This window comes from Lissotriton vulgaris, chromosome 9 (assembly GCF_964263255.1).
Source record: "Lissotriton vulgaris chromosome 9, aLisVul1.2, whole genome shotgun sequence".
In the NCBI taxonomy this organism is placed as follows: domain Eukaryota; kingdom Metazoa; phylum Chordata; class Amphibia; order Caudata; family Salamandridae; genus Lissotriton; species Lissotriton vulgaris.
Window position 1 is genome coordinate 249180328 of NC_141697.1, and position 13247 is coordinate 249193574.

Consider the following 13247-nt stretch of genomic DNA (forward strand, 5'->3'; position numbering starts at 1 on the left):
AGACTATGCTCCACCTCCCTTTCACTTGCCCACACTCCCCGCATCCACTGAAGCAGAAGTGGAGGGCGCTCCTTATCCTATATCGTTGCAAAGACCTGGAACAGTCTCCCCAGGAAGCTCCGGACTCTCACCTCATACCTGAATGCCCTTTTAGGGTAATTTGCAGCACTATATGAATCCTGATTGATTGACTGATTGCATCACAGGATAAGAGATATAACAAAAGACTGAGTGCACACAATCCTTAAAGACTATCCATTAGAAACGTAGTCGAGTTAAAAATTGTGTGGTAGTTTAGTGGTAAATCATCAGCTTGTTTCTTTAAATTTTTTTCAAGTGCACAGGTACGGCAAAGGCTAACCTAAATATGAACTATAGTAAATCGCAATATGCATTACTGTGAGTTATAAAAGAACCTGGACCTCAGGATGGAGTCAGACGGGGGAAGAGGTTGGTGGTTGGAGGCTGGGGATAGGAGGGGGGTGGGGGGGGGGGGGGGGGCGGGGAGGGGGGGGGGGAGCGTTGCTTACAAGCAGGAAAAGAAGCAGACAACGTTAAAGATCCAATACAAGAGTGGCGGTGAGGCCAGATGGCACCCTGAATCTGTAGAGACAGCGTCAAGAGCAAGAGGAGGTCAGGGCACTGGTTGAGACTGTTAATTTGGCTGCATCCTCTAGTACGGACTCTGAACTGCTGGATGACCCAGGCCGATCAGGCAGTAATACTGCTTTGCCCTAATGTTGTTTAGGGGTGGAGCTGCAGCGAACCTGAATGGGTGTTCATGATGCAGTCTCTTTGTGAGAGAGCGGGGCCTATCGCTGATGGTTGAACGCCAGATAAGGTACTGTATACACCCATGGGCATATATCGCCCTGCTGTGGGACTAGTTGTTGGACTCTGACAGCTACAGACCCAGGGGTCCGTTGTGTTCTGCTGGTAAAGGGGGTGTGGGATATGGGGGAGGCATCTTACACGGAGATCTGGATGCATGCTTGTTGATTTTAAACCCCACCCCCACACCCGCCTGTATTTTTTGTCTTTTGTCATTATTGTTTTATCCAGCCCTAAAACCTTTTCCTGGTTTCTTTTCCCCTTTACCATTGTGTGTGCAAGACTGTACGTAGTGTAGTGAGGATCATTGGGCACACAGGGGTGGAACGAAGGATAAGAGACTCACTGGGTTTATTGCCTGACTGTTCTAGTTTCGGTGGAAGGGCTCGTCCCAATGCTTCTGAAGCATTGGTTGAGTTATGGGGTGTTTACCCGATGTGGCGAAATAGTAGCTGTTTAGGAGGTATGGTTATAGCTTGTGCAGCAGAAATTGAGTATCACGTATTGTGGGTGCTGGGAGGGAGCAATGGGAGATGGGCAGGAGGACGGATGGGGATAGATATGGCTGGTATCACCCTTGTAATGTCTCACTCAGAGCGCATCCTTACATTGAATGTGTGGGGGTTGAATTCTTTTGTCAAATGCTATAGGACCCACACCTACCTTGAAGGATGGGAGTACACCATAAGTTCCAGCAGGAGACACACCTATTGGAGGCCAAAGCCCAGAAAACTTCATAAAAAATGTAGAGGGCAATTATACTCATCCGCTTATTCATTGTATCCCACAGGGATGTCTACATGAGTTGCCCAAAGTGTTGCGTTCCAGATGAGAGGGCAGGTAGCCGACGTGGCTGGATGGTATGTACTGTTGCATGGTATACTGGACAGGCAGGAACTGTGCATGCTTAATATATATGCACCTAATATTGATGATGAAGAATTCTCTGGAGCTTATGAAACCTAATTGCTCCCCTACGTTTGCTTGCCTATCATTTGGGCAGGTGATTTTAATTATGTTTTGGATGATCACTTAGACCGCCCTGGATGGGCACAAAGCCCATATGATGGCAGGGCTGCATGAAACCATGATTAGGCTTCAGCTTGTTGAAGTATGGTGGGAGCTCCAACCCACAATAAAGGAATATTCTTGCTATTCCCCCACTCATGCAGCTCATAGAAGGTTGGACAGTTTCATTCTTACAAATTAAGGCATCCTTAATATTGAGAAGATAAGCTATCAGGTGCAGTTTCTCTCCGACCACACCCCTTGCTATTGGAATGAGAGTGAGGGAACACTGCCCGCATCCCTTTGTGGAGACTTCAGACCGAAGCCCTGGGAGACCGGAATATAACAGATATGAAGGAAACTCTACAAGGCTACCTGACTACAAACTGGAAAACCACTCAATTGTGCTGTGCAGAGTAGGGGGGCTCTTAAGGTGGTTGTCAAGAGGTAAGCCTCGACAAGACCTACGGTATCAGAAAGAAATTGGAGCATGAGTTGGGGGAAGGGAAGGAGCACCTCGTGAGGCTACAGAGATGAGCACAGGGACGTGAAGCAGGAGAGGGGTCCTTGGCAGAGGCGCATAGGAAAGTAGCGGCCATCTGGGAAATGTCCGAGGCAGGATGATCTACCCGTTTAATTTTTCCTGGCAATCTCAGACTCCCTGCACTCCTTGAAACCCTTCGAGGCACATAAAGTCGGCAATCTCCCGGCCCATATGCAGGAAGCCCTTATAATTATGCTGCACCAAAACCAGGCAAGGACACTGCTGACCCTGGCCACTCTCTATGCTTAACCTCTATGTTAAATTTCTTTCCAAACCTCTGGTGCTAGGGCTGAGCCAGGTAGTCATGCACCTCGTTCAAGATGATCAATGTGGTTTTATGCCAGGAAGAGGTACTCGTATGAACTTGAGACGACTATCTCACATGATGCACAATACCCGGGCCACTAACTTGAGTGCAGCATTGGTAGCCTTAGATAAAGAAAAGGAGTTGAACACCTTGTCCTGGAATATATAGGGGAGGTCTTCTGACGGATGGGTCTCGGTGCAGAGTTTCCGGCATATATGCAACTCCTGCATAATACATCAATTGCACGCGTCCACATGTATAACGAAGTGTCCGCTGCCTTCAACATCGAGAGAGGTACGCAACAGGTTTGCCCATTGTTGCTGCTCCTATTTGCCCTCGCTATGGAGCCACTTGCAACATATTTCGGAGACCAGATGCGAGATTGGGTAACACGGGAAGCTGATGACACATTGATTTATGCAAAGGACCTGGAGCGCTCTCTGCCCCTTCTCATGCCACTGATGGCTATCAGAGAGCAGGAGACATATTCCTAAATGACAACTTTATGTCCATAGAGAAAGTTGAAACTCACTATGGTGTAGATCGGGGACAGTTCTTGCAATATGCTAGTATATCCAGTATGAGTTGTGGGATCTGGACGTCATGGCAAAGCAGTCCCAAGTTCTAAAGTGATTCTAGATCCAGGCTCCTACAAAGGTATTGTCTCCCGGCGAAATGCGGCTCTAAAAAATGACATGCAGATGAATATTACTCCTGGGACTGAGAATTTGGGACCCCACTAACAGATGGGAATGGAACAGAGCTCTGGCACAGGTGCGAGAAGTAGTCGGTAATGCCCGATTTAGGCTGGTACATTTTTACCTCCCCTATACTGCATATCTGACATCACAGAGCTTACATACGGTTTGCTCCACACGTTTGGTGGGTTGTGCTAGCTGTGGTGCAATTCCCGCAAATTCTGGACATGTTGCATGGGTCTGTGTACATTTTAGGGTCAGGTACTGCAGGAAGCGTGCCAAAGGTGAAAGTAGAATCTACACCCAGACACTGCATGCTGTGACTGTTGCCTCTTCGTAACAAAAGGAAAAAAATGCTGTACAGGTTCGCTCAACTGGGTTTAGTGCTGGCACGGCAACACAATGCCATACAATGTGTAAGCCTGACCTCACCAACTCTGCTTAAGTGGGGGACTGACTTTCTGGAATGGACAGCAGCAGAGGAGTGCTCAGGAGAGTTTGTACTAATAATAGCGCAGAGAGAGACCTTGAGTATTGGGGTGATATGCTAGACAAGTTGGGGGCCTCAAAACATCCCTGGGAGATAGGTCTGACTCACCGGAGGAAGATGACACAGCCCCCATTGCAATAGCTGACGCTGGAGCTGGGTTGACTGTGACGATGAGCCTCCTGCACCCACATTTTCCTGCTTTCTCTACTGCTAGTGGGTCCACTTAAGAACTACAAAAAGCTCAGCAATTCACATTATCACCTCATGTAGCGTCTGAAAAGTATGTGATTGCCTGGTATTGGTTCCTTCCTCCTGTTTCTTGCCCCTCATTTGGAAAGCTTCTTTCCCCATGCCTACCACTCGAAAGTTTGAAAGTACTTAATAATGCAGTGCTGCACTAATTTGAACTGCATTGTTCTGAAAACCAAATAAACCCATTTTCCCAAAAAAGATACTCATCTGGAAAACAAATGACTAAACTTTGCATTTCATCACCTACCGAAGAACAAGGATCGGTCTATAATTTACATTTAAATTGTAATCATTTTCTACTCTTCAAATTGTAGGTTGGTGTGCTAGGGAGTTGATCCACGCTATGGCAGCCAAAACTGAATTTGGATACAAGATTACAAAGCCGCTTCTTCAGTCTCACGTTGGTGTTGCATCAAAGTTTGACTTCTTTTTATACTGTGTATGATTTATACTGATCTGAACCTTCATATGTATGTACAGTGGATACCCTGACAGATTTGAACCCTTGATTGTTTTTTGACTTCATGAACTTTGTTAAAATTGTAATCAATTTTTTAAATATATGTCGTTTTGTTGCTTTTATGATTCTAAATGCAATCGAATAAAGCTTGCTTTGCTTTGACTTCTTTCTGTCTCAGAAAGTCAGGCCTATGTTCTGAACTACCTGGAGTGGTAAAGTATGGTATCAAGGTTGGGGCAGAAGGAGGTTAAATAACCATTCTCGGACTATAAAAGAAATGCTGGACTAGCTGTATTTTGAGGCCATTTCCCATTCATGGACAGCCTGAAGAGATCACAGCGGATCCATCCGGTAACCTGGGTTACTGAAGAGAACATGCGTTCAACGAGTAGCTAACCCAATTTCAAATTGCATTCATTTTCACTTTGCGATAAATGTTTCCACTGCTAATCATTCTCCATGTGTGCTCGAAATGTTAAACTGGAAGCAATACTGCACATCGGAATGCTGTGACTTGACCAACAAGGATTTATCACCACATTCTGAATGAAAGTTTTAGTAAAACAAGCCTTTTCACACAGACAAATAACTGTGGCTTTCCAGTATCAGTAACATTGGCACACTATTAACAAGTTGCCATACCTTGAGTTCCTCTTCCCGGTTTGTTAAATGGACATGCTCAAATGCCAGAGAATCTTCTGTCTTTTTTATCTGTTTATCTTTTTCAGCAATCCTTAAATAAAACAATTCATAAACAACATGTCACACTTTATTTTGCAAGGAAAGCAATACAACACAGTTTTTGAAATTTGCTGCTAAAATTTGACATTAGGAAAAACGAAAGGTTTTTTAATCACCATTCAAAATCTTTTACAATGGCCAAAATTATCAGCCAAGCTGCCTTCATGCATGACGGCAGGTAAATATTACCCTTTATTACAGTCATCCTGTGGAAATACCCTAACATTAAAAAGAGAAATTGCGATAGTGGTAACCACAAACAATGTTTTTAATTTTTCTGCATGAAGGAGGTGTGTTTGCAAACTCTACAGTGTATTCAGCTCCTGTATTCAAGTATTTGTCTATAGCACTTAAACTTCCAGCTCAAGGCCCGCTACAGGGAAATTACACACTTTGCTTCCCTCTGTCAGAAGATCAAATGTTACAGCTATTGACCAGGAAATTGCTGTTGAAGATTATAGGTAAAAACTAGGCTGATGAAATCTTAAGCGTGTTCATGAATGTGTGGGAGGAACTGTCGTCAGTAAAAGACATTTTTAGGTGTGACAGATTATTTGCATCTACCTGCCTGCTTTAAAACATTAAACTTATTGTGTGGCGGACATGGAGGTGTGTCGGTCTTGATAAGGAAAGCATGTCTTGCTTTTGGTTGGCAGGCCTGGAAACAGATTTGGCAAGAACAGTGCAGCATGCACCTGTAGTGACACCTCAACACATCCACAGAGACACCTATTGTACCAGTAAAATGTCCACAAAGAGCCAGGAAAAGTAGGCAATATATGTTAGTGGTCCATTTGGCTGTGTGGGGAAAGATAGTAAGATTGGCTATAGTTATGTTCGACTACTATTCTAAGAGGCCAGAAGCAGCTTTCCTCCAAGAGATAAAGCTTCCATTGTGGTTGCTTTCTGTGAGATTATCTACAGGAGAGAAGGATATCTTTGAATGATCATTTCGGACAATGGGCTACAGTTTGCGGTGGAGGAATTGGTGTCTTTACTCAAGAAAGATGGCATTACGCATCAAAGAATAACAGGGTATCATCCACACAATGACAGGGCGATGAGACAGGGTAGGGGATTAAAGAGAGGAAATTGGGTACAAGTATTTGGGGGAGCCCCCAAAAAGGACAGTTCGAAATAGTTTTGCCCTAAATAAGTGTAAGGCAAAAGGTAACATGATATGCATGTCGTACGGCAGTTAGTGGAACGTAAGAAAAGTAACATGGTACAGTGAATTGGAAACTAACATTTGGAAGAGTAAAAAAAAAATAGTACCAAAGCTCTGGCTGAGATGGACAGGAATCAGATGGTCCATACTCTGGGCAGGACAAGACACGTGAAAAATACATTTGTACATAGTACATATTTTTTTGGGGGGGGAAAGACATATCTTTACAAATAGTTATGAGATTTTGCACATTAATTTTAATTGGCAAAATTATTTAGACATATTGTTTATCTACATCAAAGTCATTGTGTTTCAACTGCGGAAAGGGGGTTGTATTTCATAGTTACAGTTTCTGTGTAGGTCAAATTAGAAGGTTTCCGTCTCATGAATCTATGATGAGGTATGAGCGTTCTATGGAAGACTACTGCAGGAAGGAGTGCTATGCTTCCCTGGGGTCATACTGTTGTACTGAAACCAATTAAAGTACATATTTCTTCCATCTAGAATCTAAATAAAACAGGCTATTGACATCTTAATGAAACATTCCTTATTGAAAAAGGGCAGGTTAAATAGATTACCATTAGTTAATAAACACAAAAGGTTACTAGAACTATCAAAAGCTGAAGGTATACAACTGATTAAAAGATAATACGGTAGTTTGGTAAACCAAACGGGATTAGAAAGAAATCCAGAGTTGTCGTAGGTAGCAGTAACAACTGCTACCGGGTGGCATCTAAGCAACACCCATTCATTTGAGAATCCCTGACTTTTCAGAAAATGCAATATTTTTGTTGTATAGGATTCATCCACTCACCATGGCAAGTATTCATGGCCACTGCAGATTCCAAACTTTCCATAGAAACAGATTAAGAATGCACATATGCTCCTGACTAATATATATATATATATATATATATATATATATATATATATATATATATATATATATATTAGACAACACTTCGTCTCGCAATATTCACGCTCTCAGACACCAAGTAAACGCCACAGATCAGCATCAATCCATCGTCATACGCCCCGCAGACAAAGGGGGCAATATTGTCATTCTAGACAGGGAACAATACACTATGGAAGCCCTCAGACAATTATCTGATGTAAAATATTATGCTTTAAGTAATTTTGAAGCATATAACAACAGTGTAACTTCCATGTGGGATATGTTGGAATGCTGGAAGGATCAGGGAGTAATTGAATGGGAGGAATACAGATATCTGAGGAACAACAACCCAACCCTGCCCGTCTTATACCTCCTTCCCAAGGTTCACAAGTGTAGAGAAAATCCTCCAGGAAGACCAATTGTCTCTTCCAGAGGCAGTGTGACAGAACATGTGTCTAAGTATATTGACCATTATCTGCAAGAGTGGGTACGGGGTCTCAATAGCCACATAAAAGACACCAAAGACTTTCTGACCAAACTCAACACTCTCACATGGAATGAAGAATATCTCCTCATTACCATGGATGTCCAGGCTCTCTACACCATAATTAACCACCAACAGGGCGTAGAGGCCTGTGATTACTTCCTTAAGAACCGTCCATTGCGCTTCAGAGAGCACAACAAAATGCTCCTTGAAATGCTGGCATTCTGTCTCGCTAACAACTTTTCCTGTTTGATGGTAAGATCTACAGGCAAGAGACGGGGACGGCGATGGGTTCAAGCTTTGCCCCAAGTTTTGCGGACCTCTTTATGGGACAATGGGAACAAGAGATCTTTGCGGATCCATCCTATTTTGATGAGATCAGCCATGTCATCACCTGGTGGAGATACATTGACGATCTCTTCCTGGTATGGCAGGGCACTGAAGAACAAGCTTCTGACTTTATTGATCGTCTTAATCTTAATGACAAGAACATCAGATTGACGAGCAATATAAGCAGAGACATGGCTGAATATCTCGATGTCAGAATTGACATTGTCAGCAATCAGATTAACACTTCTCTTTTCAGAAAAGAAACCGCAGGCAACAGCATTCTCCATGCCCTTAGCAGCCACCCTGAACCACTGAAGTGGAGTATCCCTTATGGGGAGCTGCAGAGGGCAAGGAGAAACTGCAACACTGATGCCAGCTACCAATTGGTGGCCAAGGACATGCTAGACAGATTTAAACAGCGTGACTACCCTGCCTGGGTGCTCAGAAAGGCCAAACAAAAAGCTGACAGCGTTAAACGCTGTGACACCCTCAACAACACTGTTAAGGATGACATTTCACCCAATGACAGTATCACACGCCTCATCCTTACCTTTAATAAGGAATCCAAGCAGATCCAAAAAATCATCGCCAAAAACTGGCACATTTTACAAAGTGACAGCATTATCGGTAATCTGATTCCCGAAAGACCCAGCATCACCTACAGAAAAAGCCAAAACTTGAAAGATATATGTGTCCGCAGTGACATCACTGATTACTCCAAGAACAAGGGCATTGGCCTCATGGGATATTTCCCTTGTGGGCACTGCAAAGCATGTAAGAGTAGTACTCTGGTCAAAAAAGTAGAATACAATGGCTTAAAGAAAGAGATCACCCAATTCCTGACTTGTAACACAATGTTTGTTATATATGTGATTGTCTGCCCATGCGAACTTTGGTATATTGGCAGTACCACCGCCCATGCAAAGAAACGCATCTTAGAGCACTATCGTGCCATCATCCACAAAGATGCAAAATACCCTGTGGCACGCCACTTCAGTGAATTTCACTTCTCTGACCCCACCCTGATGAGATTTTTCATTCTGGAACAAATAGAGAGAAATCCCAGGGGTGGGAACCGTGTCCTCAAAATGAGACAGAGGGAATCTAGACACATAATCAATTTCCAAACCAAGGCCCCGGGGGGGCTCAATCATGATGAAGAACTAGCAATTCATCTCAAGAATGATTATGTTTAATCACCCTGTTATTCTCTCATTGTGTTTACTGTGATACACATGCTCTCTATGTCCTTATCTTCCCTTCCTAGCGCCCACCATCAGGTTTATTGACGTTATGCATACGCTGTTTTTCATGTTAGATTTTAACATCTGCTATTTTAATTCACAGGAACATCACCGGGATTGAGACCCTACACTGCACCTGCACCAGTCATCTTTCCTGCACGTTCTTGATATAAGATAAGAGCACGCCTTCATTGGCTTCACTTCACTGATATTGACTTTTGACCAGGCCGCTTGATAGAACTTTGGCGCTTCGCCGCCTACTGAATTCACTGTAGGCACTATGGGTACTCGGGTATTTTACCTAGTAACTGGCTTTGACACCGTGATCCAAGGGGACAATCTTCCACCTCATGTGCCATGCACATTGGTCACCTCCAATACATCACTCACGATCTTGCCTGGCCATGCAATGCGAGCGCTAATACAGACTGCACTTGTCTCGTTTGTATGCACATATCAACCATATGCATTAATGTGATCTGTCTAATTATGCATTATGTCATGACCATGACACTTTGATTTTGATTTGATTTCACATATATGTGCATTGTTATGTTGGTTAAGACGCATTAACAACATAACTTGACCGTTCCAATATGGCCGACTCACTTTTTGTCATTTGACTTGCGACCTGAGTCCTTTGTCTCTGTTGTTGTTGTGTATTTACAATGTTCAGATGCGATGCACAAACTTACGTGAACAAGGCTTCTCGTAAGCCGAAACATGTCGTAAGGGGTCAATAAACACCCTTGGACCTTGCTGATCTTTGGCGTTTACTTGGTGTCTGAGAGCGTGAATATTGCGAGACGAAGTGTTGTCTAATTGAAGTTACCGGCGTGCTCTGCCGGCGCTCACGCCACTTCCCACGGGGCCGACCGCAACCCTTTGGAGCAACCCAGGAACTTGAATATATATATATATATATATATATAACACAAACATATATACACACACACACACACACTTAGCATTCAGAAAGCGAGACTGCTAATACCCTAAAGTAATTAACTTTAAATAGATTTCATGAAGCCTTTCTAAAATTACAACTAAAAGTATAATGCAGTATCAAAATCATTACAAACGTTTGGATTTGGGTACAAGTTTACTTGTAAGGCTAATAAGCAAAAAGCTAACTTCAGACTGCAAAAATATCCATTCTGAAATGTATTCGTAAAGTTCACCAACAAACCCTGGATTTAAAATTTAGATCATTCCTTACTTTAACAAATTTGAAAAATAATAAAATGATTTAGGCAGCTTTAAAATGGGCTCACATTTTAAAGACTATACTTTAGTTGTCTGTAAAATTAGTACTTCGCATTATCTGTAGAACTAGTCCTTATCATGATTTGTCACATTACAGCTCCAACTATTAAAATTCTCCTGTCGAAAGACAATTGCCAGAAACATCTTATTAAAGGTAAAACCATTCAAGGCACCAAAGAGGGGCTCATTACTAGTTCCTGGGAAATCTTGATTCGTTCTGTAATAGTCGCTATGATTCAAAAGAAGATAACGAGATAAATATCTCTACAGATCTGTGGTGTAAAAGCAGGTACAGTATCTGGCTGAAATACCAGGTAAAATTAGAAGTTTGCAGGGGAATCGGGACCAGAACTTCTAACCCCTTAGTAATCTCTAATTTCTGAGATGATCTTCAATGACCCACTTGAAACCCTCTGTAATCCTCCCCCTCCCCAGATGTTTGATGTTCCTTTATCAGGGGTGATACATGGGACATTGTAAAGAGGCTTTAAACTACCCAAATCATTACATAGTTAATCCATCAAGTCAGGCCGTGGTAAATAGCAGATTTAGGCCCCTTGTAACTTATGGGCAGATGGGCAATATTACTAGCTAAAGTAGCAGCAGTAGCAGCAACCAGAGCTATATTGAGAATGATACAGCGTAGTGAAAATATTGATCTGGAATACCCAACAAACGCTACACCTTCATTAAAAGTGCTATCAGACGAGGGTATTCAGAAGGCTATCCCTGATACATGATAAGGCCTTTATAGAAATGGAAAAAAGGTAATAAATCATCAACACGAGTAGCGGGGTATTATCCAGTACAACTAGAGTACAAGCAAAAACCTATTCTCTTCTTATTGCAGATTCAAACACCACAGCACATGAAAATTTTCTTGGCCTTGGCAGCATGTAGAGCCAACGCATGTAGATACCCAGTAAGAGTATCTCCAGGAAAAATGTTTGTATTGCAGGCTTTGGAATGTTTGAGTGTTCATAACAACTACCAAGCATTCTGACTGTCGCTTCGCCTAGGCAAGTGCTATTTAAACTGGAGGCAAGTCACAGAACCCATAGCAGGGATTTGCTCTTGCCTAATGACTATTCACTCCTGCAGCATCACTACATCCAATGACAAAAAGAGAAGGCAGCTGAATTGTAAGGGTAGTCCTACACTAGCAATGTCAGAAAAAAGAACCAAAACAAATTAAACAGATGTAGTAGTAGTAATAATAAATCATAATAATAATAGCAGCAGCAGCACCAGGCAGCTTTTTCACTGACCGAATAGACTTCTGCAGAAGTGTCTAAGGATTTTTGCCTTTTTCTGAATGTGAATGCACGTCAAACAAATAGAAATCGTCTAAATTCCAGACAAGCCTATATCAATTCAAATTACTTACGCTTTCTGTAATTCTTCAACCAAGACAGATGCTGAAGTCTATTAAAAAAAGAGAAAAAAAATTACCTTCAAATTAAAATTATATAGTCAAATATGCTTGTATCTTTGATACATTTAATTTGGTGATATCCCTAAGGAGAGAAGAATTGTTTAGGAGTAAAAAAAATATTTCAAATAAAAACATGAGCTGGGAAATGTATTTTCAATTTATAGCAGAAATAAGCTTGCACAATAATATCAAAATGCTTTACAATAAAAGGCGAGCCTGCCTAGTTATCTACTAGTAAGAAAAAGTTACCTGCCATAAAAACAGCAATATTCTGTCTGTTAGCTTATTTTATACACTTAGAATAGCCAACTTCGAATCAGAGGAATTAAGAGTGCGTGGATGTAAAGTTACAAAAAAAAAAAGTAGAGACTTCCTCGATTTCCCTAGATTATGTTTCTATTTCTCCCTTTACTAGGCTGATGTAGAATTATGAATGTAGACAAGATAGCTGTGTTGGCGTTATTAAAAAGAGGACCAGAAACTACAAGTACTGTACTTGGTAAGTGAGTCTCTTCCTCTTATGCTGATCCGCAATTTCAATAACTTACAATGCACAAGTATAATATCTGGAAAAATGTATTGTTTGGTTGGGTGGGGGTGGTGACGAGGAAAGTGGAGGGTATCAGATAATAACCAAGGGGATTTTAAATACATCTAGAAACATTGAGTTAGCAATATCATTGCTCAAAGACAAAACTGTAAATCAGATTAAACCAGATGGCCGAAGTACAATCCTTTAAGTGTGGGATGAATCGCACACTTTCGCACCACTTTGCTAGGTACAAAGACTCTGAGATCCTTCCTCAGCCCGACGCTGTTCAACATTTACATGGCCCCACTCGCACAAGCAGCCCGACAGCACGACCTCAACATAATCTCCTACGCCGACGACACTCAGCTGATCCTCTCCCTCACGAAGGACCCCATCACCGGCAAAGCCAACCTCCAAAAAGGAATGAAGGCCGTCGCCGACTGGATGAAAGACCAGCCGTCTGAAGCTGAACTCGGACAAGAAGGAGGTCCTCATCCTCTGCTCCAACCCTTCAGCCTGGGACGACTCCTGGTGGCTGACGGCCCTGGGGGCAGCCCCGACA

The 13247-nt window shown here is 42.4% G+C and overlaps 1 protein-coding gene across 16 annotated transcripts in view; it reads right to left on the minus strand.

The window, feature by feature from the left end:
* The window catches only part of KTN1 (kinectin 1), a 467921-nt gene that overhangs the window by 259632 nt on the left and 195042 nt on the right, over positions 1-13247 (minus strand). For all 16 annotated transcript variants that reach the window (XM_086937462.1, XM_086937458.1, XM_086937457.1 and 13 more), the window contains exons 13-14: positions 12106-12143; positions 5233-5323 (exon numbers count right to left, since the gene is read on the minus strand). In XM_086937462.1, the coding sequence (XP_086793588.1) occupies positions 5233-5323; positions 12106-12143 (129 nt within the window). The remainder of the gene's footprint in view (positions 1-5232; positions 5324-12105; positions 12144-13247) is intronic.